The sequence below is a fragment of the Eleutherodactylus coqui genome, chromosome 7, assembly GCF_035609145.1.
Source record: "Eleutherodactylus coqui strain aEleCoq1 chromosome 7, aEleCoq1.hap1, whole genome shotgun sequence".
Lineage (NCBI taxonomy): Eukaryota > Metazoa > Chordata > Amphibia > Anura > Eleutherodactylidae > Eleutherodactylus > Eleutherodactylus coqui.
This window is the reverse complement of record NC_089843.1, coordinates 146,414,293-146,439,785: the sequence shown is the minus strand read 5'-3', so window position 1 is coordinate 146,439,785 and position 25,493 is coordinate 146,414,293. Positions and strand designations below refer to the sequence as shown.

The window sequence follows — 25,493 nt, the reverse complement described above, 5'->3', positions numbered from 1 at the left end:
GTCGTGCAGGGCTGGGACGGCACATCGGGAAAAGTAGTGGCGACTGGGAACCGAGTGGCGTGGGGCCGCCGCTGCCATCATGCTTTTGAAGGCCTCTATTTCCACAAGCCTATACGGCAGCATCTCCAGGCTGATCAATTTGGCAATGTGCACGTTTAACGCTTGAGCGTGCGGGTGCGTGGCGGCGTACTTGCGCTTGCGCTCAAACAGTGGCGCTAGCGACGTCTGGACGCTGCGCTGAAAGGCATTGCTGGATGGGGCCGAGGACAGCGGAGGTGAGGGTGTGGGTGCAGGCCAGGAGACGGTAGTGCCTGTGTCCTCAGAGGGGGGTTGGATCTCAGTGGCAGGTTGGGGCACAGGGGGAGAGGCAGTGGTGCAAACTGGAGGCGGTGAACGGCCTTCGTCCCACCTTGTGGGGTGCTTGGCCATCATATGCCTGCGCATGCTGGTGGTGGTGGCTCCCCAGCTGATCTTGGCGCGACAAAGGTTGCACACCACTGTTCGTCGGTCGTCAGGCGTCTCTGTGAAAAACTGCCACACCGTAGAGCACCTTGACCTCTGCAGGGTGGCATGGCGCGAGGGGGCGCTTTGGGAAACAGTTGGTGGATTATTCGGTCTGGCCCTGCCTCTACCCCTGGCCACCGCACCGGCTCGGCCTGTGCCCACACCCTGACTTGGGCCTCCACGTCCACGTCCTCTAGGCCTACCCCTACCCCTCAGCATGCTGTATTACCAGTAGTGCGGAAACAGAACGCTGTAATTAAATGTGCCACTTATTGGCCTGTGGTTGGAGGCTGACTTCGCTTACGGAACGCACAGCAGAGCCAGGAAATAATTTTGCGCAAGCCTGCTGTAACACTTAGCTGGCTGCGTATGAATTAGGACAACTACCCCCAGCACAGACCCAGTACACTGAGGACGGTCACAGGCAGCCCAAATAGATTTTTTTTCCCAAATGTTTTTGGAAAGGCCCACTGCCTATATACACTGTATATGTCTTCTCTCTCTGCGTCACCACTACTGGCCCTGGAGTATGTAAAATAACTGCAAACTGTTGCACTGTGGACTGGAATACAGCGGTGATGTAACAGCCAACACAGAGCCAGGAAATAATTTTGCGCAAGCCTGCTGTAACACTTAGCTGGCTGCGTATGAATTAGGACAACTACTCCCAGCACAGACCCAGTACACTGAGGACAGTCACAGGCAGCCCAAATAGATTTTTTTCCCCAAATGTTTTTGGAAAGGCCCACTGCCTATATTCAATAAATATGTCTTCTGTCCCTGCCTCACCACCACTACTGGCCCTGGACTATGTATAATTACTGCAGGGCGCAATGCTCTGCACGGCCGATATACAAAAAAAAAAAAGTGCAACACTGCAAAAAGCAGCCTCCACACTACTGCACACGGTTAGATGTGGCCCTAAGAAGGACCGTTGGGGTTCTTGAAGCCTAAAATACTCCTAACACTCTCCCTATAGCAACTCCAGCAAGACAGCACTTTCCCTGATCTCTGTCAGAACGCATCTGTGGCGAGCCGCGGGAGGGGCCGATTTATATACTCGGGTGACACCTGATCTCGCCAGCCACTCACTGCAGGGGGGTGGTATAGGGCTTGAACGTCGCAGGGGGAAGTTGTAATGCCTTCCCTGTCTTTCTATTGGCCAGAAAAGCGCGCTAACGTCTCAGAGATGAAAGTAAAAGTAACTCGAACATTGCGTGGTGCTCGTTTCGAATAACGAGCATCTCGAACACGCTAATAATCGAACGAGTATCAAGCTCGGACAAGTACGTTCGCTCATCTCTATTGTAGACCAGTAAGTCAACAACGAGCTCCAGAAAGAGACAGCATGACTGTTCCTACCACTCTACTGCTGGGCTATTAATGACGAGTCAAAAAGAGAAAAAAATATACTTTATTGGTATTTGTACTTCTTGTTAGCTGTTCAGTCGATCATAAGTGCAAGTCACATTGCTCTTTCCAGCTTGTAGCCACTTAAAATTAAGCCTATTTAGCCCCCAAAACTCAAAACATGCTGCTTCTGTCTCTATTGATGCCCTCGGATTTTAATTCTTGTTTCAGGAGTGCAATGACTTACTTTGTCAGTGAGGCATTCCAGTGAATTTCAACCCCCTCTTGTTTGCAACACCAATGTCGTAGAGCAGAGGTGCACAATATTTTTCAGTATGAGGGTCACAATGCCATATTGCTCATGTACAGGATAGTTAGCCTTCCTTAAAGGAAGTAGAATATGGTGCTGCCAGGCCACTAACGCTGAATCATTTGTAACAGAGCGTTACATGTAGACTAGCAGGGACCGTGACAATTTGTGGACGGGATGTAGCGAAGGTTTCTCCACTGTTCTCCAGAACTGTAATAAGGATGACAGAAACCTCAGGTAAAACCTATAATTATTACAGCCATTTCTGAAGGGGCTGCATCCCCAAAACATGTTCAATATTGGCTGTTTTGTAACCTTTAATAAAGAAGAACCGGGTAAAATTACCATTATATGCACTTCCACATCTTTAACTTTTTATGGTCTCTCCTAGTTACATTGCCATATTGAGCCACTTCCAAGGGCCACAAAGGTATTCCCATCTGAGATATTTATGGTATACCTTAAGTCAGTGATAGCTAACCTTTTAGAGTCCGAGTGCCCACATTGCAACCCAAAACCCATTTATTTAATCGCAAAGGTCCAACACGTCAGGGGACATTGCTTATTCTGACGTATGATTTTACCTCAGTTATTTTAAAAAGGACAAGGCCGCTTCAAAATAGATAGGGTGCAGCTTTTAGACTGCTTTTTGGATGCGGAAATGCTGTGGAATTTGCCAAAAAATTTCCGCTGAGGAGATTCTGCAGAGTTTCTGCCACGTGTAAACATACCCCAATAGTAATAGTGATTCCCACAGTAGCATCAGCAGTAATAGTCTCCCCCAAAGTGGCCTCAATAGTAATAGTGGCCTCAGTAGTAATAGTGACCCCCTCAGTAGTAATTCTGACCTCCACAACAGCCTCAGTAGTTAGTGACCCCCCCCCACAGTAGTCACAGTAGTTATAGGAATCCCCCCCACAGTGACCCGAGTAGTTAGTGCTTCCCCCCCCCCCACTGTGACCCGAGTAGTTATAGTGACCCCCCAGCGACCCCACAGCAGCACCAGTACTAATGGGGCTGATATAGTGGTTACTGCTAGTAAGTGTCCCCTATATCGGCCCCATTAGTAATAGCACCCCCCTGAAACCCATATATTTACCCCTTCCTCCTCGTCGAAGCACCGCTGCTCCTCTGCTCTGCGCTGATCCCAGGTACACACTGTAAAGTCAGTGTGTGTCTGGATGCCTCCTCCCCTCTGCTCTAGCGGAACCAAGGAGGCGGCATAAGGGGAGGAGGATCCCCGATGCACACTGACGTCACAGTGTGTGCCTGGAACCAGTGCCGCTGAGTGAATACTGGCAGGGGAACCGCATCCATGCTAGTAGGGAGGGCTCTGTGTGACGCCTCTGGCACATGTGCCATAGGTTTACCACTACTGTGCTAAGTATATGCCACAATAAATTGGAATAATTTCCAGTTCCAGGACTCCCACCTATTGGGAGAATGGGGGACACCACCCCACCAATCAGCAATAGAAAGCAGCATGCATATTTGATGCCTGTAACTCACTCATTTCTGGAGTGCCAAATGGGTCAAGAGACTTTATTCTAATAGATAGGGGACCCAGAGATGGCTACACAGTGCACCCTTAGTATTTGTCAGTTCCTGTTGCCCTGCTATGTGCCACTCCTCTTCACCCTGACATGGAAACTACATGTGAGCAGGCATACATACATATAATCCAGTTTATTGGGGCTGCACAGAATGGGATTGCAGGCCGCAGATGGCCCATGGGAAGCTCGTTGTGCACCTCTGTCCTAAAGTGATTGCAGAGGATTAGAACATGACCATTTTCCTTCCACCATACCAGTCAATGTGTATGGTGCTGAGCTGCAGCGCACACGACCAGTGGACAGCAGCACCATGGTTTTGGAAAAAAACAAAGCCACAATGTTTTAATCCTCTACAACCCCCAGAAATACATGGGAGAGAAGATGACTTCATAGGTTTCTGAAGGGAGGTTGGGATTCCTTGTCAGCCGTTGACATTTTGTAATAGTTTTCACAAGACACATCAACATGCCCATCAGTGAGTCGTTACATCCCCATGAGTACTTGTATGAAAATATATAGGCATATTTTGTCTAGCAGAACACTGGTGGGGAATTTGATGTCATTGTAGCCCAGCAGATGCTTTATCAAAATCTGATTCCAATGAGATATTTTACAGCATTAGGCAATTGCTCATAATGCAATTCCATAACATTTCAACTGCCAAACTGTTCATACCTACAAAATAGAATATGAGCCATGCAGTTCCACATCATGATGCTCGTCATCTCAAGGATTTTTCTCCTATTATTTAACAGTAGAATTGTGCCGGAAAGTCTTGAGATCATTCAAAATGAGTTTCTAATAACTTTGTAAGTGCTGTGCAGTAAGAGTTTAGGTTCAAAGAAAAAGGTCTGTAAATGTCTGACAGTTTCTCAGGTTTTCTGTTATTTCTGTTGGAACACAGACTTGCTAAAGAAGGGTAACATTAGAAAATAAGGACATTGTGCTACAGAAACCCACACAAAAGATATTCACTGCTGGAAAATGCAGCAATTCTGAATTCTGAACGATTTATAATCCCCTGCTGTATAAACGCGGGTGTTATGGCATCAACACAAAATAACTATATGTACTATAATAATGTCATTTCTCCACTGAACACTGCAGTTCACAATACATTAACCTACTTTTTTTTCCTGTCTCCCAGATTTGCATGCCAAATCCGAAGAACAAATAGGTATTACAGCACACTGTATAGAGGGGATTTATACACTTATCAGGACATAGGGAGAAGGAATTGGCTTATAATAAGTTGCAAGTGCTTTCAGTAGCAAAAGGGTGAAAGGCAGGAAAACAGCAGTCTGACATGGACTTGCTGGTTTTTAAGTTTTATGGATAGAACAGATATTGACAGTTGGTCATTAGCAAAGCACAAACGTCACAATGTGCAAAAAACATGGTAGCCAGACTCCTGTATTCCTTATGTTTTTGCCATTGGATTACTGTTTTTCTCCTTTTCCAATTCAAAAAGCCTGACTAGTGAATACTACATATATATATATATATATATATATATATATATATATATATATATATATATATATATATATACACTGACATGCTGCCAAGATAGCTATGACCTGTCAAGGCTTGGACTCCACAGGACCTCTGAAGATGTTCTATGGTGTCTGGTACCAAGACATTAGCAGTAGACCCTTTACATCCTGGAAGATGTGAGATGTGTGCCTCAATGGATCGGACTTGTTTTTCCAGCATGTTCCACAGATTCCCGATCGGACTGAGATCGGAGAAACTCAGTAGCAAAGTCAACACCTTCAACTCTTTGTCATGTTCCTCAAACCAGTCCTGAACAGGTTTTGCAATGTAGTAGGATGCATTATGCATTAAGAGGTCACTGCTGTTAGGGATCATCTTTGCCTAAGGCCCGTTTCACACAAGCTACAAAATCGCTTGATTTTGTAGCGATGCAGCATGCTACAAAATGCATGTATGTGAAGCCCATGGTTTCCAACTGGTTCCTTCACATGAACGATGTTTGAGCTTAAAAAAAAACCATTGGTAACCATGAGCTTCACATACATGCGCTTTGTAGCGATGTTGCATCAATACAAAATCATGCATTTTTGTAGCCTGTGTGAAACTGGCCTTTAAGGGTTGTACTTTGTGTGCATCAATGTTTATGTAGGTGGGAAATGTGAAGGCAACATCCACATAGATGCCAAGACTCATGGATTCTCAGCAGTTGGCTGCACGTCCCCTAACAGCATCATAACTTAGTTTATGGTACTGTGGGTATCTGACAGGTTTGCTATAGGGATGCTGCTTTTTTTTATTTTTGGTTCTTCCTCCTCACTTTCAAAAAAAACAAAACAAAGTGGGTGCCAGCTGTCAGCCGTCCATGAAAAGAGGATGACATACGAATGGCACACGAATGTAAAAAAATGCACATAGGCAACAAAAATGCATTCATGCAATCTGTTTTTCATGGACCCAAATTGAATATCGCATGAATGAGTCTTAAGACTGTTCGCATGCTGCATTTTTGAAGCATAGCAAAAAAAATAAAAATATCCGCTTTATTTTAAAACCCGTACACATCATTAAAATCCACATGCGTTTTTTTAGAACATGTGGTTTTCAATAGGACAGGTGTTAAAAAAAACACGCAGCCCTAGACTGTTTAGAGTATCTCCCCACTTTATAAGTTTGTACCAGTCACAGTGACCAAGAACAGCAAAGTTTCATACATTCTCAGATGAAAATATATATAATACACATATGTGTATCCTGAACATACATACAGGATACATATATATAACATACATATACACAGGTGGTATATAGGAATAGGTCACCACATAGGTATTATTGTATCTTGACGCAACTAGAAGTCCTGGTGGAGCCAAAATTGACAGGGGGTGCGGCACCCTGTACATGATTGGCTGCAGAGATGGCTTCTCTGCAGGTCCTGGCAGCCAAATATTCTTCGACTGTCGGGCCTCCTGGCCCTGATATAACTTGGCCACTGCTGGAGTCAGTGTCCCTGGCCGGTCCCCGCTGGTCTCCCAGATCTCGCCCTTGATGTAAGGTCCCTGCTACTGCTGTCAGTGTCCCCAGCGGATCGCAGCTGCTGCTCCCACACGGCTTTGATGTTTGCTGCTGCTCCTGCACGGCCCAGATGTCTGCTGCCCGCCGCTGCTGGCCTTGCCCCTGGCCGTTCGCCACTGCTGCTCCCACTCGGCCGTCATGTAAGTATGGCCACTGCTCCTTTCACTGTCCTTGGACGTTGCCCACTGCTGCTGCTCCCGCACAGGCGTGCTGTTAGGTGGTCGCTGCTGCTGCTACTGTCACTGTCCCCAGCTGTTCCCCGCTGTAACTGCTCCCGCTGTACACTCCTGGCAGGAGAGCATCATTCTGCAGCCCCGGCCGCCGAAGTGCTGACGTCAGCTCCGACAGAAGTTCCTTCACTGCGCTCCAGGTGCTACTAGGACCTTTGACAAGTATGCCTATCAGGAGGTTGGGGTGTGACAGGGGCGTTAATGCATTTCAAGCCATGTCACACCCCTACCTTCCGGTGGCGTCAAGATACAATAATACCCACCACATATTTCTTTACTCATCCCCATTTTTCCAGGTTCAGGATTGGCACATAGCTATGTTGCTCTTATGAGTTCCTTAGACCAGTGTTCCCCAACTCCAGTCCTCAGGGACCGCCAACAGGTCATGTTTTCAGGATTTCCTCAGTATTGCACAGGTGATGTAATTATTGTCAGTGCATCAGACATTGCCACAGGAGTTCTTACCATAGGAGATCCTGAAAACATGACCTGTTGGGGGTCCCTGAGGACTAGAGTTGGGGACCTCTGCCTTAGACCACCAAGATCACAAACAAAACTGTTTTAGACTGCATAGAACCAAAGTTTATAATGGAGGACAAAATTACAAAACAGACTGTCAAACTTCGGCCACATAATACGAGCGAATTCATTAGAAACATTGATAATGCTTGTAGTGGTCAATGGCAAAAGACGACCTAGCGGCCGAAGGACGCGCTCGCATAATACTATCAAAGCCGACACCAACATGCAAATAATCTAACTGAAAGCAGCCATACAAAACAGAACCGCGTGGAGGAGGCTCATCCATAGTGTCCGAGGGTCGCCACAGCTAAATGGATAAAGATAAAAAATAAAAACACACACACATATACATATATATATATACACACACACACACACATATACATATATATATATATATATATATATATATATATATATATATATACACACACACATATACATATATATATATACATACACACACACACATATACATATATATATATATATATATATATATATATATATATATATATATATATATATATATACACACACACAACTTTGCTGTCATCACCAAGTTTACTTATTACAGCAATCAATTCTGTAAAATTGCAAAAACACGAGTCATTATGCATCACAGAACAAGCAAGGAGCAATTCAAGAAAAGCAGCAGAATGTGTACAGCAGGGGGCGCTGCTACTAACTTCAGACAGCATATACTGTATATTACATTGATAATTACTTAATTAGGCAGAGAGAGAGATAAGAGGATTGACACATTGCAGACCCACAGTAGTGCTCATTTAGCTGTATGTTTAAGACATCCAAAAGGAACAAATGTTGGTTCTCAGCAACTAACTGCTTACATTTTAGCATGAAGACACTTTCTAATCCTTTCTAGATTATCAGTGTGAAGGAGGCAACATACTGAACATATGCCAAATCGTATATAGTATGCTACAGTATGTATGGAACCATCACTGCAAATGCAAAGTTGTAACCTTGAGTCTATACAAATGTAATGCAGTGGCCTGCAAATAAAAATCTAGAAACAAGACTGTCAGAACAAAAACGTTTATAAATAAATTTTATATATATATATATATATATATATATATATATATATATATATAGGCTATATTACATAACTAAATAGAGGTCCCATATAAAATATAGAAATTGGTGCCTCCTTGGTGCTGGCTCATATGTCATAGCCACCTAACCCAGAATAGGAGAGCAAGCCACTTTTTGAGCTCGCCACCACCTGCAATGTTGGAGACCCTTAAGTCAATACCTTGATTCTTTGGTGACAGTGGATATAGGGCCAAACTAAGACGTGATCCCCTTAAAACTTGGCCTATAAAGGCTATGAGGGTACCTCTATGGCCAGCACTACACAAAACAAGCAGGTCATTTGATCTGACACTTGAATGACCCAGTCACTCCATGAAATACAATACAGTGGTTATGATGAACATCTTATTAACAGGGCGCACTGCGTTGTGGGTACGTCATTATTTATGGCTGACTACAATCAGACAAGATTACTATTCTGACGGAAACATACTGAGACAATTACGTAAGAAATGACCGTATCTGCCCTTGTTTTTCCAATTTACTGTAATTGTCTGGATTACAAAACAATATAATGGAGCATACTGTAATCTATACGATCTATGGCTTTTGGCGCAGATGGCATATAGAAATGACCCCACTTCCTTCATATTCAGCATCAGACTGAAAGACCCAAAGGTTGCAATCGGAGATGGTGAAAACAGAACTTAAATGTCTGGAGAAAATATAAGACTGGAGGTTAGATTCTACTGCTCAGACATTTATGGCCGATTTCACAGCTTTATAGAGTATTTGGAGAAACGTAATGTCACCAAGTCTACTCTGGCACACAATACATACAGTGACCAAGAAACCCATGCATGCAATAAAGACATACACTTTCCTGATATTGAGGAACCCTCAAAGTCAAAGTAATTTCAGACCCAGTGATTTCATACATAATCCTTATGTTGACTGTCTGTGTGATAAGCACAATCACCTGCTGTGAAAAGGGCGGCTGTCGTACTTACATCCAAGTCCTAGTAATAGTTTTCTATAAACACACCAATGAACATAGATATTTAGTAAACAAAATATATTTCTCAGATCATGCATGTAGATGTATCCCTTCATAGGTAAACATACATCATCCATAGGTAAACAAATACCGTATGACCATCAACTTAATTATATATCAATGGATATGCATATCGTACTCATCCGTGGATATATATTTATGACAGTCCATGGAAATGCAAATTTGACCAACGATATCTTACACACAGAAAATGACCATCCGTAGACATACATTATGACCTATGCATATAATATCCATGGATGCAGAACCATGCCCTTCATGGAATAAGCAGCTTTAAAAGGCAACAAACTTGCCTTTATGAAGGAGATAGCTATCAAATGTAGAAAGAATGTTTCATTTACTCTATATCAAAGTCATTAAAGCATGCAAAACCTCTTAAAAGGACCTTAAAAGGATGTTGCTGATGTGAGAGAAGTGGTTAACTTCTCTGCAGTATATATTTGGTTATCCCATTCCATGTTTCCAAATCTCATAATGGCAAAATTGGGCATATTACTAATAAATTGCCCCATGTGAATGGATTCATAAGTGTACTTTACATTACAACCTCTTACTTGGTGCCTAGCATTTGAAGATACATATAAGATGTATGATACCATGTGACATCACTTACTATGATCTCTTTCTACCAAGTTCTCCTATCAAAAGTAATCATTCTGCAGAGCATTACAACGCATGCCATAGTATTGCATCTGATAAAATGATCAATGAAATACACACTTTCTGCCCTACATTAGCTTACTACATAGTAGTTCGGTAATAAATGCAATGTTTTATATAGATCTGTGTATATAACTGATGATTCTTGCTGCTAGGAAATCACACAGGCAAGAGTAAGAAAGTTCCAATATGAGTCCCATAAATAATAGAAGTGTTGATAAAACTCTGCCGGTCATATAAGCCCATGATATAGTCATTATAGCATGAGGTCATGTGCAATAATAGTGCATGTCAATGACACAGTGCTGGCATTTATGGCCCATGACAGATGTGGCAAAGCAGGTGTATAGGACTGTGATAATATAAAGTATACTCACAGAGAGTGGAAGTGGTAGCTGTCACTGGGGGACCCCCCAGCAATGAATGAGCTGCTCTCTGCGGGTAAGACCAGCACTCCCCTGGGCTGAGGAAGTGGTGCCCACTGACCCCCATTTCTTGCCAGCCATCCCCCACTTTCCCCCAGGTCTGGAAAGCTGACCCTGCCAGAGGGCAGCTCCTTGCATTTCCTGCCCTTTGCGGACATGCAGGAATCCCCAGGGCTTGTGAGGTAGCTGAGGGCACAGGAAGATGCAGGCTGGGTCAGATGTATGCAGGGCTGTGCACAGCTGTGTACCGAGAGGAGAACTGAAGACTGATGGTGATGGGAATGAAGAAGAAATGCACAAGCTGTGGCAGCTGCCCTCCTCCCGCCCGAGCTCTCCTCCTCCCCTCCCTCACTGGCCGCCCATCTCTCCCATTTCTTTCCACTAACGATGCTGAAGTTGGTTTCTTATTCATTCAGTTTCTTATTCGGGGCTGAAGTTGCTTTCTTACGCACAAGCAATGCATCTTGGCTTTTTACTGCTTCAGTAACTATAGAGAACTTACCTTAATAATTAGTTACAATGACAGATGCCTGGAGGAGAATAAAGCAGCGTCAAAGCAGACATCCAAGAATGTGATTTAAATGGTTAAATGAGTTTGAAGCACTGATCTCACACAACCCACACACAGAGAGGGATGTCCCGCAGAAAATACAATTGAGTCTAGGCTGATCCAAAGTGGTTCTGGGCATAAAAGCTGGCATCAAAGTAGACAGATGGTCACAGTTTACTGATCAGGATAAGGGATGAGGGGTTTCAAAGGGTTAAATGATCTTGTGTCACTGATCTCATACTGCTGGAAGAATAGAAAGGGATTGTTTACGTTAAATTTAGGCAAGTCCAGGATGGCCCAAAGTTGTTCTAGGCATGTAAGCTGGCATCTAAGTGGGCAAATGGCCAGTTTTCACTGATTTGATTAAGTAACACTTGTTTTTAAAGGGTTAAGTGCTTTTAGTCCACTGATCTAACACTGCAGGCATACAGAGAGAAGTATTGGCTGCCCCAAAAAGGTTCTGGACATAGAAGCCGGCATCAAAGTTTGCAAATGGCCACTTTTTACTGATTTGAATAAGTAAATGGTATTAAAAAAAATTATATATATATATATATATATATATATATATATGTGTGTGTGTGTGTGTGTGTGTGTGTGTCACTGATTTAACACTGCCAACACACAAATAGAGGTAGTCTATCAAATCCAGTTAAGTATTGGCTGGCCCAAAGTGATTCTGGTAATTAAAAGGTGCATCAATGTGGGCAGATAGTCATTTAGTCATTTTTGTTTTACTAATTTGAAAAAGTAGATGTTTTCAAATATATTATATTATTTGGGACCACTGAGCCACATTGTTGGGACATAGGAGGGCCGTGCATTAAAATCAATAGAGCGTGTTTCAGAGAGGTTCTGGACATAGAATCTGCTATCAACATTGGCGGATGGCCACTTTACTCATTTGAAAAAGTTACGTTTTTTTCTAAAGGGTTAAATATTCTTGGGCCACTGATCTCCCATTGCTGGCACACAGATAGAAATGCCAAGTACAAGCTGGTCGAAGGTGATCCTGGAGATAAAAACTGGCAAAGTTCCGCGGATAACACTTTTTTACAATTGGAATACATAATTGCTGAGGTTATTGTTATTGGTATTTGTTAATGGTTATATGAGGTTAACGGTCAGCAGTAATTGATCAGCTGGGGTCCGTCACTTGGAATAAGCCGATGGGGCACCAGTCGAAACACACTACCCCCTGTGTAGTGGCCAGTCTTTGTAATTGCGGGTGCAGTTGTCATTCTACAACCACTGGCCACTACACGGGGGTGGAGAAGTGGCTTCTGCTCTGTATCCCTGTGTGTTGCATTGCTGACAGCGCATGATAAACTGATAGTCCAGTGATTCCAAGTGGCGGACCTCAGCCGATCAATTTTTGATGACCTATCCTCAGGATAGGTCATAATAGCATTTACCTGGAAAACTCCTTTAAATACCTGTGACAGATTTGACAGATTAAGGCTGCCAGCAGTACGTATCAGTTAAATATTATGCCCCCTCCCCTTTGATGCTAACTAGAGATGAGCGAACCTACTCGGCCACGCCCCATTTTTCACCCGAGCGCCGCGATTTTCGAGTACTTCCGTACTCGGGCGAAAAGATTTGGGGTGCGCCGTGGGTGAGTGGGGGGTTGCAGCGGGGAGTGCGGGGGAGAGGGAGAGAGAGGGCTCCCCCCTGTTTCCCGCTGCTACCCCCCGCTCCGCCACGCCTACCCCGCCCCCCGGCGCCCCCCGAATCTTTTCACCCGAGTACGGAAGTACTCGAAAATCGCGGTGCTCGATCGAGTAATTACTCAAACGAGTATATTCGCTCATCTCTAATGCTAACCAATTCATAGGTGAAACCTTGCAATGTCACTTTTACAACAAGCCATACCCTTTGCATGCCCACACAGTAATAGTCTTCATTAGTGACTTCCTTCTAGTAATAGTTTCTCTCAGTGCTCTCTTCACAGGAATAGCATATCTTTAAATAGTCAAAAGCCAACTCTACACAGTGATAGTCACTGGCATACCGCTAGGGGTTGCAATTGCGACCTGTCCCCTTAGCGAACAGGGGCCCGCAGGCCCCTGCCTGCATACAGTTTCACCGCTGAGGCCCGTAGCCCAGCACTTGGGAAGGGGGGGGAGGGGGAATGCTAACTGGGGAGCCAGCAGCCAATTACAGGCTGCAGACTCCCCAGGCGCACACTCCTCTCTTGCACTTAAAGACTACAGTTGTGATTGGTCACAACTGCAGTCTGTCACTGCACTGCTGGCCACATGATCCAGGTTATATTCCAACATACTCCATATCCTTACATACAGGATGTACATCTGCTATATATAGTGATCTGGACCATGCTATTATAACCTAGGTATCTCCTGCATATAATTATGCATGTACAGCTGGTATAAATTAAACATCTCCCTGTATATAGTGATATAGAGCATGCTGGTATAACCTGGTATATCACTATATACGGGATGTACACTTATTGCACCTGTACTAGAGATAAGCGAACACCAAAATGCTCGGGTCCTTGGTACTCGGGTCGAACTTTTCGTAATGCTCGAGAGCTCATTTCGAGTAACAAACCCCATTGAAGTCAAGGGGGGGCTTGAGCATTTTTTTATGGGACCGTAGCATAGGGGATGATTTCTGAAACACCAGAAAACATCAGAAAGTCATGGAAACACCACAGAAACGGATAGGGAATGGCAGGGGCAGCATGCATGGCTGCATCTGAGGCTCCCAGGTCTAACTATTAAGCCAAAATGGGGGCAAGAGCCTGGCGGTCACCCCCCTAACAATTTACTTGGGACAGACCCTCATTAGCAAGCCACACGTGCAGGCACATCTTAACTAAGCACCACACTAGCTGCAACCAAGGACAATCACCATCTGCGGGTGACACCGCTGCCTCTTCTCCTGGGTTACATGCTGGCATTGCTGTCAAACCCCCTACACCAGCCTGCGTCCACCGCGCTCACAAAATCTTCCCTGCGCAGTGTTCAGCTGCCCTCATGCCACATGCTCGCTTCATAGCCACATCACACTCATGTCTATTTATAAGTGCGTCTGCGATGAGGAGGAACCGGAGACACACTGCAGAGGGTTGGCAGGGCCAGGCAGCAACCCTCTTTGAAAGTGTGGGCGATAGCCTACAATGTTGATGAGAATTGATGATAAATTGACGTACGATCATTCCAGTCCCGTGCCACCTCCGTCACAAAATTGTCAGGAGCTGCAAACGTGGGCATAAAGGGGACTCAGGTGCCAGCACTTCTACACATCTCCTCAATGCAGCAGCGCATACTAACACCAAAGATTGGTTTGAAGCTGGAGGTGTCGCAAAAGTAGCCACCACAGGTGTACAGTGGCCCTGTGAAAGTCTCATGAAATCAGTTACGCTTCCTGTGAATGCTCCAATCCAGCATCTTGGATAACTGTTGTAATTTGTAGCATGAGAGATAAAACATGTCGTCCAGCGCTGATCTCCAGCCCCCAAGCAGGAGGAGGAGGTGGCATAATAAGCCCAAGAAACCATGACCAAGATCGGACCCGCAATACTCTGTGTGGGAAGCACGTCAGTGGGCCCAGGGTCAGGCTCGGTCCCAGTCTCCACCTTGTGTGGCCCAAGGTGCCATGAGTTACATAGCTATGGGAAATCCATGTGTCCACACACACTTCATTCTGTATAGGTGTCAGATAGCAGAACACCGCAATGGGGGAAGCCTTCTGTGCCCAACCCAAGTCACAGCGCCCATGCAGCCTGGTGAGCATATTTCTTTGTTGTGTGCGTCTCAAAATGTATTAGTGAGTAGTTTTAGGAGAGAGGATTTGTTTAGCAATAGTCAGTTGGGTAGTGGGAGTAATGTTGGGGGAGGTGGTGAGGATGTTTGTTCACTGCTAGGGAACGTGCGGGATTTTCAAGCATGTGATGGGTGCAATGGGAGCTCCGATGTCGGCTTGGATGCCGCCGGGTAACAAGTGTTTTGGGGTTAGCTCATGTATCCAATGGAAGCTTTTTGACGGAGTACAGAGTGTTGGAGAAGTGTGATAGTTGCGGTCCATACGGAAAAGGATGGGGGGGCGAGTAGGTTGTATGATAAGGCAGAAGCATATGTGTGTTTTGGGTGTCCATTAGGAGCGCACTTGAAAAAGGAGGTGAGGGAAAAAATTTGGAAGGATGAGTACGTGGAATTTTCTTCATTACTTCCTTTGGAAAAATTTAATTTAGACAAAGGGAAGCGAATGTAGTCTAAGATGAGGAGGAAAGGAAGAGGTGGAGATAAATTCCCCAAACATTTTCCAACTGGTTTCAGGCGTTTGCTATTCTAGCGGGGGTAAATGGGGAAAAGGTACCAGAAAATTGTTTAGCCCTTTTGTTACATGGACTTTATAGGTGAGGCCTGTAGGATGTATGGAGGGGCAAGCTTTGTTGCGCTATGACAAGCATTTTCGTCAGCGCAAAGCCGTTCGACTAAATATTCAGTGAGACCATAAAGATATTAGTTTATAACTAAAGGTGATGGTGCCAACGCATTAGGGGCAGTCGTTTCACAGGAAAGCCGGGTCAACCAGAACTATTAGCGGAAGTAGTTCCTCCACTTCAGCAGGCATATTAGGGGTGCAAAAGCTAGGCTTTTGCTGGCATTTTAATGAAGGCCAATGCAAGTTTGGGCTGGCTGTTTGTTTAAGCACAGCTGTTCCATATGCAGTGGGCAGTCGGTCGTGTCAGCAAGATGTTTCTGCTGAGGAAAGGTTAAAGGGGCTAGCTGTGACGACAATAGGGAAGACGCCGCTGAGGGTTCAAGAGATGGCACCTTTTCTAAGTAGATAACCGGATGGGAAAAAAACTGCAGTTAGGTTTTTCAAAAGGGTTCCACATACCGATGCCGGGACATCGGGCCACTTCTTCAGTTAAAAATTTGCAGTCAACGTTACATTATCTGGCTGTGGTGGGGGAGAAGTTGAGGAAGGAGGTACCGATGGAGTGCATGGCGGGTCCTTTCGCTTCACACCCTTTACCCGATTTGGTGGTTTCCCAATTAGGTGTTGTACCAAAAAAAAAAAAGAAGTAAGCTTGATCCATCACCTGTCTTATCCAAAAGGAGAGTCCGTTGATGAGATAGACCCTACCATTTGTTCGGTTTTGTATACATCGTTTAAGGAGGCTGCAAAATGGTTCAGCGCTGTGGAACAGGGGCACTGTTGACAAAGACAGATGTGGGGCCAGCATTTAGATCACTTCCAGTTCAATTTGAGAGTTTGTGTGTGATGTATATATAGACGTTCATCATATATTGTTCATAATAACAGCATTATTTATTCTTAATCTTCCATAGTCCTAACAGCAACAGTCGTTTTGATCCGTAACATGGACCAACTTGATAAAGATCCATGTGACGGATCGAAACCGCTGTTGCTGTTATGACTATGGAAGATTAAGAATAAATAATGCTGTTATTATGAATTATATATGATGAACGTCTATCTATGTACACCACTGATGCTGCTTCTTCATTGACACTTGTGGGTTTGGTTCGGAGGTATGGTATGCCTCCCTGAAAAGGTGTGTTTTTAGAGCACACCCTAAATTGTGTGTGTCAAGGATTGTCAGGATAGTTTTGGGTAGTGTGCTGCAGAGAACTGGTGCTGCTCTGGAGAAGTCCTGGAGACAGGAATGAGAGGTTCAAGGGGTGCTTAATCCGATAGTCAGTGGAGGTGGGGGCTGGGCGGTGGATTGAGATGAGGTAAGCAATGTAGGGCAGCGCAGTGATATGGAGCGCTTTGTGGATGAAGGTAGTGAGTTTAAATTGAATTCTGTATTTAATGGGCAGCCAGTGCAGTGACTGGCACAGGGCAGAAGCATCTGAGTAGTGGCTGGACAGGAAGATGAGCCTGGCGGGCGGAGTCTGGCGTGAAGGACGATCAGCAGCGAGTCACAATAAATCGAACAGAGAGGGGATGAGGTGACAGTGAAAACTGTATCCCATAGCACTGTATCTTCTGGTGCAAATAAAAGTCTTTCCGAAATTCTTTGGGAATGGATAGGCCCCTTTTTGCTTTATGCCATTCTTCAGTAATACATTTTTTCAGATTTTCATTCACTGGGAAACATTTCCTAGCTTTGGTTCAGAGCCCCCCAAACATTTAGTCCTCAATGGACCTGGGTTGAGAAACATCCATAACCTCCATAGTAGTACGCACTGCCGTAACTAGCTCATCCAGGTTTTGATTGCAGAAATATTTGTTCTCGCTATCATCCGTAAGGATGTTTGCAGAAAACTGATGATTCATCATCCGAATACTCTACTTCAGAAGGTTCAGGAGAGAACATTTCATACCCTCGCGAACGGGCCCTTAACATCTGCTTAGACAGCCCTGGCTGGGGGGTCAGAGAATTGTTCTGCCCGCAATGCCTGAACCTCTTCAGGAACCATAACACGAATCCCTTGCAATAAAATTAGCTGTTCGTCTTTCATATTTTGACTTTACAATCATAACAAATTGGTCTTTCAACATTATCATGTAGCCTTTTCGTACACAAGGCACATCTCTACCCTTTTCTTATCCCTTTTGGCTTTGAATGCTTCCTTTTAAAATAGGAGAAGTCATTAGACTAACATACAACAGTCAGCCACTTTAGGTTTGTCCAAGTGCACTACTTACAATTAGTACAATCCCCTTGTCACCATCTATGCTGTCCATGGCATTCTAGAGGTACTATTGAGTCTGAACCCTTCAGAGAAGCTCCAAGGGTTTGAATTTGCCACCTTTTGCATGGGGGACGTCGCCAGCAGTGTGCGTCTGATGTAATCACATACAATGCAGCGCCACATCATCACTGGGAGCCTGTCGCCGCTAGACGGCGGGACCAAAGATCATGATGCAGCTGCACCTGCCGTGGGTTCCTTGACCTCCTGACGGGTCAGATCCTGGACACCACCCTCTATGGTGAGTATAGCCTTAGCGTCCATCCTCCGACACAGAGAACTCCCTCTGTGTCCGTTAGGACAGGAAGAAACACTGGGGATGGATGGTGCAAGGTGGCTTAAAGAACTTTTCTTCCTGTCCCAAGAAGCACAGGCGGGGCAACCTCCAGGTGTGCTGTTAGGATGGACGCTATGGCAAAAAAGATTCCCAGCTGTTGCTCATTCCAAAAGCTGTTCTAGACTATCTACCTACTTCCCGGCAGCGCTGGTACATTTCGGTGTACTGGCACTGAGATGCAATCCCCTTCCCAAGACGTAGGCATGAGCATCTCCCGCCCTGCACCCACCAATATTTCCCAGCACAGCGTTCAGCTGTCTATAACACAAACAGAGTGGAAGTGCAAATATGCACCCACCCACCCGCATGCACAATCGCTAAACGTGTATATCTCCAAACTGCTGAGCCTGGAGATGCTGCCATATAGGCTGGTAGAAACTGAGGCTTTCCGCAACTTCATGGAGGCAGCCGTCCCTTGCTACTCGGTCCCCAGTCGCCACTATTTTTCCAGCTGTGCCATCCCTGCCCTACACCAGCACGTGTCACGGAATATCAACCGTGCCCCCTACATCTCCCTTATGGCACATTGGGTTAACCTGGTGGAGCGGACAGTGTCTGACCCTGGGTCCGGTCACGTGCTACCCACACCAAGGATTGCGGGTCCTACCTCTGTCATGGTTTCTCCGGCTTATTATGCCACCTCCCCCAACCCCCCCCCCCCCCTCTACTCCTCTTCCACCTCTCAATTAACATCTGTGAGCAGATCACCTTCAGTTGGTAGCTCGAGGCACTGCAGCACTGCCGTGGGGAAGCTTCAGCAGGCCATGCTGAAACTCCTGAGCTTAGGTGACAAGAGGCACACTGCCCAAGAGCTGTTACAGGGTTTGATGGAGCAGACAGATCTGTGGCTTTCACTGTTGAACCTTCAACCAGGCATGGTCGTGTGTGACAATGGGCATAACCTGGTGGCGGCTCTGCAGCTTGGCAGACTAACACATGCCATGCCTGGCCCACGTGTTCCATCTGGTGGTTCTTAAAAACTACCCTAATTTGCGTGTGCGCACATTTCAGAAAGTCCACCACAGATGCTGCCACCCTTAGGACACTGCAACAGCCCTTCGAGCTGCTCGTGCAGCTTGAACCTAATGACAGATTCCCCATACGCAATGTTGGTTAATTTATCTCAGCAAAGTGATGAATAGGTCTGAGGCCTCTTTTACACGGGAACCTCTGCATGCAAAAATGTGCTTAAAAATCTTGTGGCTATTTGAAACAATGGTCTCCTATAGGAACGTTCAGATTTTTTTTGCGCGTCAAATTCCTTTATCTGAAGTTTCCCATAGGAAATTATTGGCTCTAATAGCCATAAGTTTTTTTAAGTGTGTGAGGTTTGCACGTAGGTCCCTCCCCCTTGTGAAAGAGGCCGTAGTCATACATTTCTGTTACTATTTCAGAGGTGGAATCCACACAGAAAATTCCTCAGCAGACTTTGCCATGTGTGAAGATATCCTTAGGCTTCCTTCACACTTTTCCAGCATTTTTTTAAAGAAAAAAAAACTTAGCTACATTTTTTACAGATGTTTTTTGGTTACATAATTTCAGGTGTTTTTTGAACACACAGAAGTCTAAAGGAGAATGCCAGAAAGTAAAAAAACGCCAGACCTAGAGCATGCTGAGATTTTGGAAAAACACCATGGACCCAAGAACACTTCTCATAAACAGCGGAAATCTCGTGGTTTTGCTGCAGCGAAAAACCGCGAGATTTCCGCCAGGAAAGTGCTGCTTCAGAACCTGCGGCACTTAACTGCGGGTTTTGGAGTGGCTTTGCCGCACGCTTCTACGTTGCAGCAAGCACTCCCATAGATGAGAACACGTCCGCAATGGGGAAAAAAGATTGACATGCTGTGGCTGGGGAATCCGCACTGCAGCGCCGGCTTCTGCCGGCTTTGCCGTGAATGATTGGCCGTCCCGTGTGGAAGAGATTTTTCACAAACCTCGTCCACATCGCTGGCTAACCCTGGGATTAGCAGCCGCAGGCGTATTTGCCGCAGCAAAGTTCCAGATGGAATTTCCGCTGCAAATCCCCCGTGTGTGAACCCAACCTTCGAAGAACTGCGTTTTTTTGCCACCTTTTTCCACATTTTTTTTTTTTGGTCAATATCCAGATCCATGTGAACACACCCTTGTAAAAGTTTCTGCATCTTTTTCTTTACGACTATACACGCTGATCTCACATTACAAGCACATATATAGGGATGCCCTGGATCAATTCCAATTCAGTATGAGCCGGCACAAAATAGCTCTGGTCAATGAAAAGTGCATCAATGTTGGAAGAAGGACACTCTTTACTGAGTTGAATAATTATCTGGTGTTTTCAAAGGGTTGAATGACTGAGCCATAGATCTCAGGCTTTATTTCACACAAGTGTATATTAGCTGCGTTTTCACGGCCAGCCGATATATGCGACCATCTGATGCATTGGATTCCAATGCATCAGTTCAGATGGTCGATATTCTGGTGCGTATAAACAGCCACCCCGAATAGATAGATCTGGACCTACAATAATGTTTGTTTTTACAGTACCAACTTATTCCGCTGCACTTTCAAGCACAGGAGAACACAGACAAAACAAATTACATGTGTCATACAATCAGTTTGAAATGAAGGGGTCTGGGGGTTTGTGGGCGTGATACAGGAGGTACAAGGGGGGAGGTGGGGGGATGAGGCATAGGGGAACAAGCAGTTACGGAATTACAATTGGAAATCCATTACTAGGAAGCAAACGGGGTGGGGGGGGGGGTGGTAAGGACGTACAGGGGTAGAGGTCATATGCGATAGGCAGGGGGAAGGTGTGGGAAGCCATGGGGAGGGGCAGGGGGACTAAGTCAGGAGACTTGGTATGCCTCCCTAAAGAGGTGCGTTTTTAGGCCTCATGTCCACACGGTTAAAATCTGCAGCGTTTTTCCCGCACGTGGATCTGCGCCCGATAGGAATGCATTGGACACCTGTAGGTAGTTAAATACCTGCGGATGTCATTTTTCCCTTCAGGCGCAGATCCACGTGCGGGAAAAAAAATGGACATGCTCCATTTAAGTGCGGGTCTCCCACGGGGACGGCTCCCGCAGGCTTCTATTGAAGCCTACGGAAGCCGTCCGGATCCGCGAAATACCCATACCATAATTAAACTCACCTGTCCTGGACGCTGCAGGCTCCCCTTCCGTCGTGGCCGGATCTTCTTTCTTCGGCTCAGCAGATGTGCCCGCCGCATGCGCGCGACACGCTGCCGGCGTGCCGAGCACATCCGCCGGACCGAAGAGAGAAGATCCGGCCGCGACGGAGGGGAGGCACGCAGCGTCAAGGACAGGTGAGTTTATTCTTATTTTCAGGCCTTATGTCCCCGGGAAAGGAGGGACCCGCTGTGGATTCTGCATGGAGAATCCGCGGCAGGCCTGATTTTCCCCGTGGACATGAGACCCTAAGGCGCGTCTGAAATTTCATACATTGGGGTAGAGTGTTCCAGAGGATCTGTGCTGTTCTGGTGAAGTCCTGGAGGCGAGCATGTGAGGTTGTATTAGAGGGGTATTTAGTCGGTTAACAGATCGCAGTCTGCGGGCTGGGTGGTGTTCGGACAGAAGGTAAACGATGTACAGTGGTGCAGCGCCGTTGAGATCTTTGTGGGTGAGGGGTTTAAGTTTTGTTCTGCAGTGGGTGGGTAGCCAATGCAGTGACTGGCATAGCGCAGAGGCGTCTGATAAACAGCTGGATAGAAAGTTTAGTCTAGCTGCCGCATTTAATATGGATTGGAGAGTGTCTGGTGCGGTGTAGGCCAATAAACAGCGAATTGCGGTGGTCAGGAATTGATGAGATAAGTGTCTTTAGCATGTCCATAGTTGTAGTAGATAACCAACAGCACTAAAATGGGAAAAATACCCTCTCAAGGGGAGGCTTTGGGGCTGCACAGTCACGAACAGAAGATGGACCAATATCTTCCTTGATGCAATGTAATATCCAGATATAGTGACAGCAGCTCAAATCCAGGTGCAATAAAAGAATTTTCTTTATGCCATCAGTAAAATCTGCAACGTTTCTGCCATTGCAATGGCCGAAACGTTGCAGATTTTACTGATGGAATACAGAAAATTCTTTTATTGCACCTGGATTTGAGCTGCTGTCACTATATCTGGATATTACGTAGAATGTCCATAGTGAGGAAAGGCCAGTGTTTAGCAATATGTCTGAGGTGCAGGTGGCATGTTAAGCCAGAGATTGGATGATTGGGGGTAAAGGTCAGAGTCCAGTGTGACCCCAAGGCAGTGGATGTGCTGTCTGGGGGTTATGGTGGTGCCAGATACTGATGTGGAGATGTTGGGGGGGGGGGGGGGGGTTGGCTGGTTGGGGGCAGAAAGACAAGGTCAGTGTTTGAGAGGCTAAGTTTGAGAAAGAAAAGACATTGTGTTAGAGACAGTGGACGGTCGGTGATGTTTTGGAGGGAGGGTGCAGAGATGTCACAAGAAAAGGTGTATAGCTGGATGTTGTCAGCATAGAGATGGTATTGGAGGCTAAAAATGTAGATGGTTTGTCCAATTGCGGCTGTATAGATAAAGAGAAGGGGACCAAGGATGAAGCCCTGGGGGATCCCAAAGGAAGAGGAAGTGGAGAGAAGATATAGCCAGTGAAGGAGACATTGAAAGAGCGGTCAGAGAGGTAGGAGGAGAACCAGGAGACAGCAGTGTCCTTAAGGCTGATAAAGGAAAACATAGTGAAAAAGATCGGAGGTAGGGAGAGGAAAGAGGGTCGCTAGCGCCGGTGGTAGGGCAAGCAGCAGAAAGCATGCTGGAAACTTCTTCCTCAGTCGTTGGTTTTAATGTAGAAAGTGAATGATGCATGCAGTGCTGAAGAGACTGAGATTGGGGCTAGCTATGCAGTTTTTAGAGATTACTTTTCGGATGTTGTCGATTTTTTTCGTTAAAATAGGTGGCTAGCTCTCCAGCACTGAGATCCGTCACAGGCCTGTTTTTTAGGGCTGAGGAGGGAGTAGAAGGTGACAGAGTTGTTTGGGGTTGTGGGATAGGGAGGGGATCTAAACTTGTTTGGCATAGTGGAGGGCGAGGTTATAAATTTAAGACAAGAATATGAAGTGGAGGAAGTCTGCGCACTGCTTTGATTTTCTTCACAGCCATTTGGTTTACCTACAGCACCGCCAGAATACAGCAGAGGGTCCCATAGGCTCCTATGGCAACCTATGAGAGCTATCAGAAAAGGAAAGAGTTTAGCAGAATCTCTGCTCAACTCCTTCCATTTCCCTCCCCCCTTTTGTCGGCTTAAGCAAAAGGGAGCTGGCAGGACAGTGCGGGAGATTAGCACATGAGCTCTAGCTAAACTCTCCGCCCTGCTCAATGGTATTTCAGGTGCAGCGTATACTTGCTGAACCCAGGCCGTGTGAACTGGTGCTTAAACAGGAGATGCAGCTTTGTGAAAGAGGCCTAAAGAAAACATCTGGACCTTAATAGGCCATTTAAATTCAAAAACAAACATTTGGAACTTTGCCAAAGGATAAATAGCTATTTAAATTATGGCATGTTCATCTGCTGTGCACAAGTGAGTATGCCTTGCCACCCAAAAATTATTAAAATTTGCTGATACGTGCACAAAAAAACCCAAAAAACTGTGTACAAATATGTTGTGCCGAGATACACAAACATTGTTTACACCTGTGGGAAGAAGCCCTTAAAAGGATACTTTAAATAAAAAGTCCTAATGTGAAGAAAGTGAAAATCTGCATAAATGGATGAATTTGGTAAATGCTTTTCATATCTTATCTTGTGCTGAAATTCATCTGTAATAAAACACTCAACACTGAAATTGCAACACCAAGAAGGAAAAGTTGCCGATTTACATTGAGGAAGTTGAAGGTGTCGCTCAGATATGCAAATATTCCAAATTTCACCCAGCTAGCTCCCATCTGTGGCACATGGGAGGGGCTTCAGTGGTATCAAAGCAAGATCAAAAGCAAGTTTATTCAGCCACATGAAACCTCAAAAAGCAGATGAAGTCTTGTGGTAGGATCGTGCAATACTTCCTATAGGTCGAGGTTATCGCAACTTGTTGAAAAGTACAGAAATTCTTGTAGTGAGAGACCTCGGTTTAATCACACAGATTACTATGCGTGTTAGGATAACATCTACATGTTTCGTCAAAAACGCCCCCTGTCCCTTTTGGACCCTTCCGGAGGCTGGATCCCCGACCCCATTAGCCTATACTATGCCGACCCTTCAGTCCCTCCCTAACTGGCATATGCTAGCAGAAATCCCAGTCCTATGAGGTGTTAATCATAATAAACTCTATGAAACAGAGCATATTCTGATTATGGAAGGCTTTATCTACAGCCATTATAAGATTAACATAAAACCACCAATTTCGGAAAGAAAATTTACCCCGTGCTGCAGAGTGAACAATTTCTTCAGTTCATAAAACATTCCAGGTTTATTTGAGCTACACGTTTTGGCACATAAGTGTGCTTTTTTCAAGCTTAAAATACAGGGAGTCACAAACAGACATATATACAAAGACGTTACTCACAGCGAGGCATCATGTGATGTCCTCTGATGTAATTAGTGGGGAGGGACTGCATTCCCTCTAGCGTGTGGAAAAAAAAAAAGAAATCACATGACCTTGTTTGAACCGCAATATGCGTTCCAATTAACAAGCTTTAGCATTACTCTCCAAACGAACAGAGAAGCATGCATTTACTATTGTTTTTTATGAATGGGTATATGCCGTTTGGAGATGAGCGAGCACCAAAATGCTCGGGTGCTCGTTACTCGAGTCAAGCTTTTCGTAATGCTCGAGAGCTCGTTTCAAGTAACAAACCCCATTGAAGTCAATGGGAGACTCGAGCATTTTTCAAGGTGACTGATGCTCCGCATGGGGGAGGGTGTGTGATTCACCTGAAAACATTAGAAAGTGATGGAAAAACCACAGAAACTGATAGGGAACAGCAGGGGCAGCATGCATGGATGCATCTGAGGCTCCCAGGTCACACTATTAAGCCAAATTGTGGGCAAGAGCCTGGCGGTCGCAGGTTCCAGTCGCCCCTCCAGTTGCGACATCTGGTAGGAGTTATGCCACTGGAGGGGGTTCCTCCTTGTCTCCAAGCTTTAGGTAGATCAATTTGCAACAGTACCTACTGGGGGCTTTGCAGAGGG

The 25,493-nt window shown here is 45.4% G+C and overlaps 1 protein-coding gene across 1 annotated transcript in view; it reads right to left on the bottom strand.

The window, feature by feature from the left end:
• The window catches only part of TRPC3 (transient receptor potential cation channel subfamily C member 3), a 256,571-nt gene extending 245,653 nt beyond the window's left edge, over window positions 1-10,918 (bottom strand). Inside the window, exon 1 of the mRNA XM_066573799.1 lies at window positions 10,713-10,918. Coding sequence (XP_066429896.1) covers window positions 10,713-10,918 — 206 coding nt within the window. The remainder of the gene's footprint in view (window positions 1-10,712) is intronic.
• Between the last annotated feature and the right edge of the window lie 14,575 nt (window positions 10,919-25,493).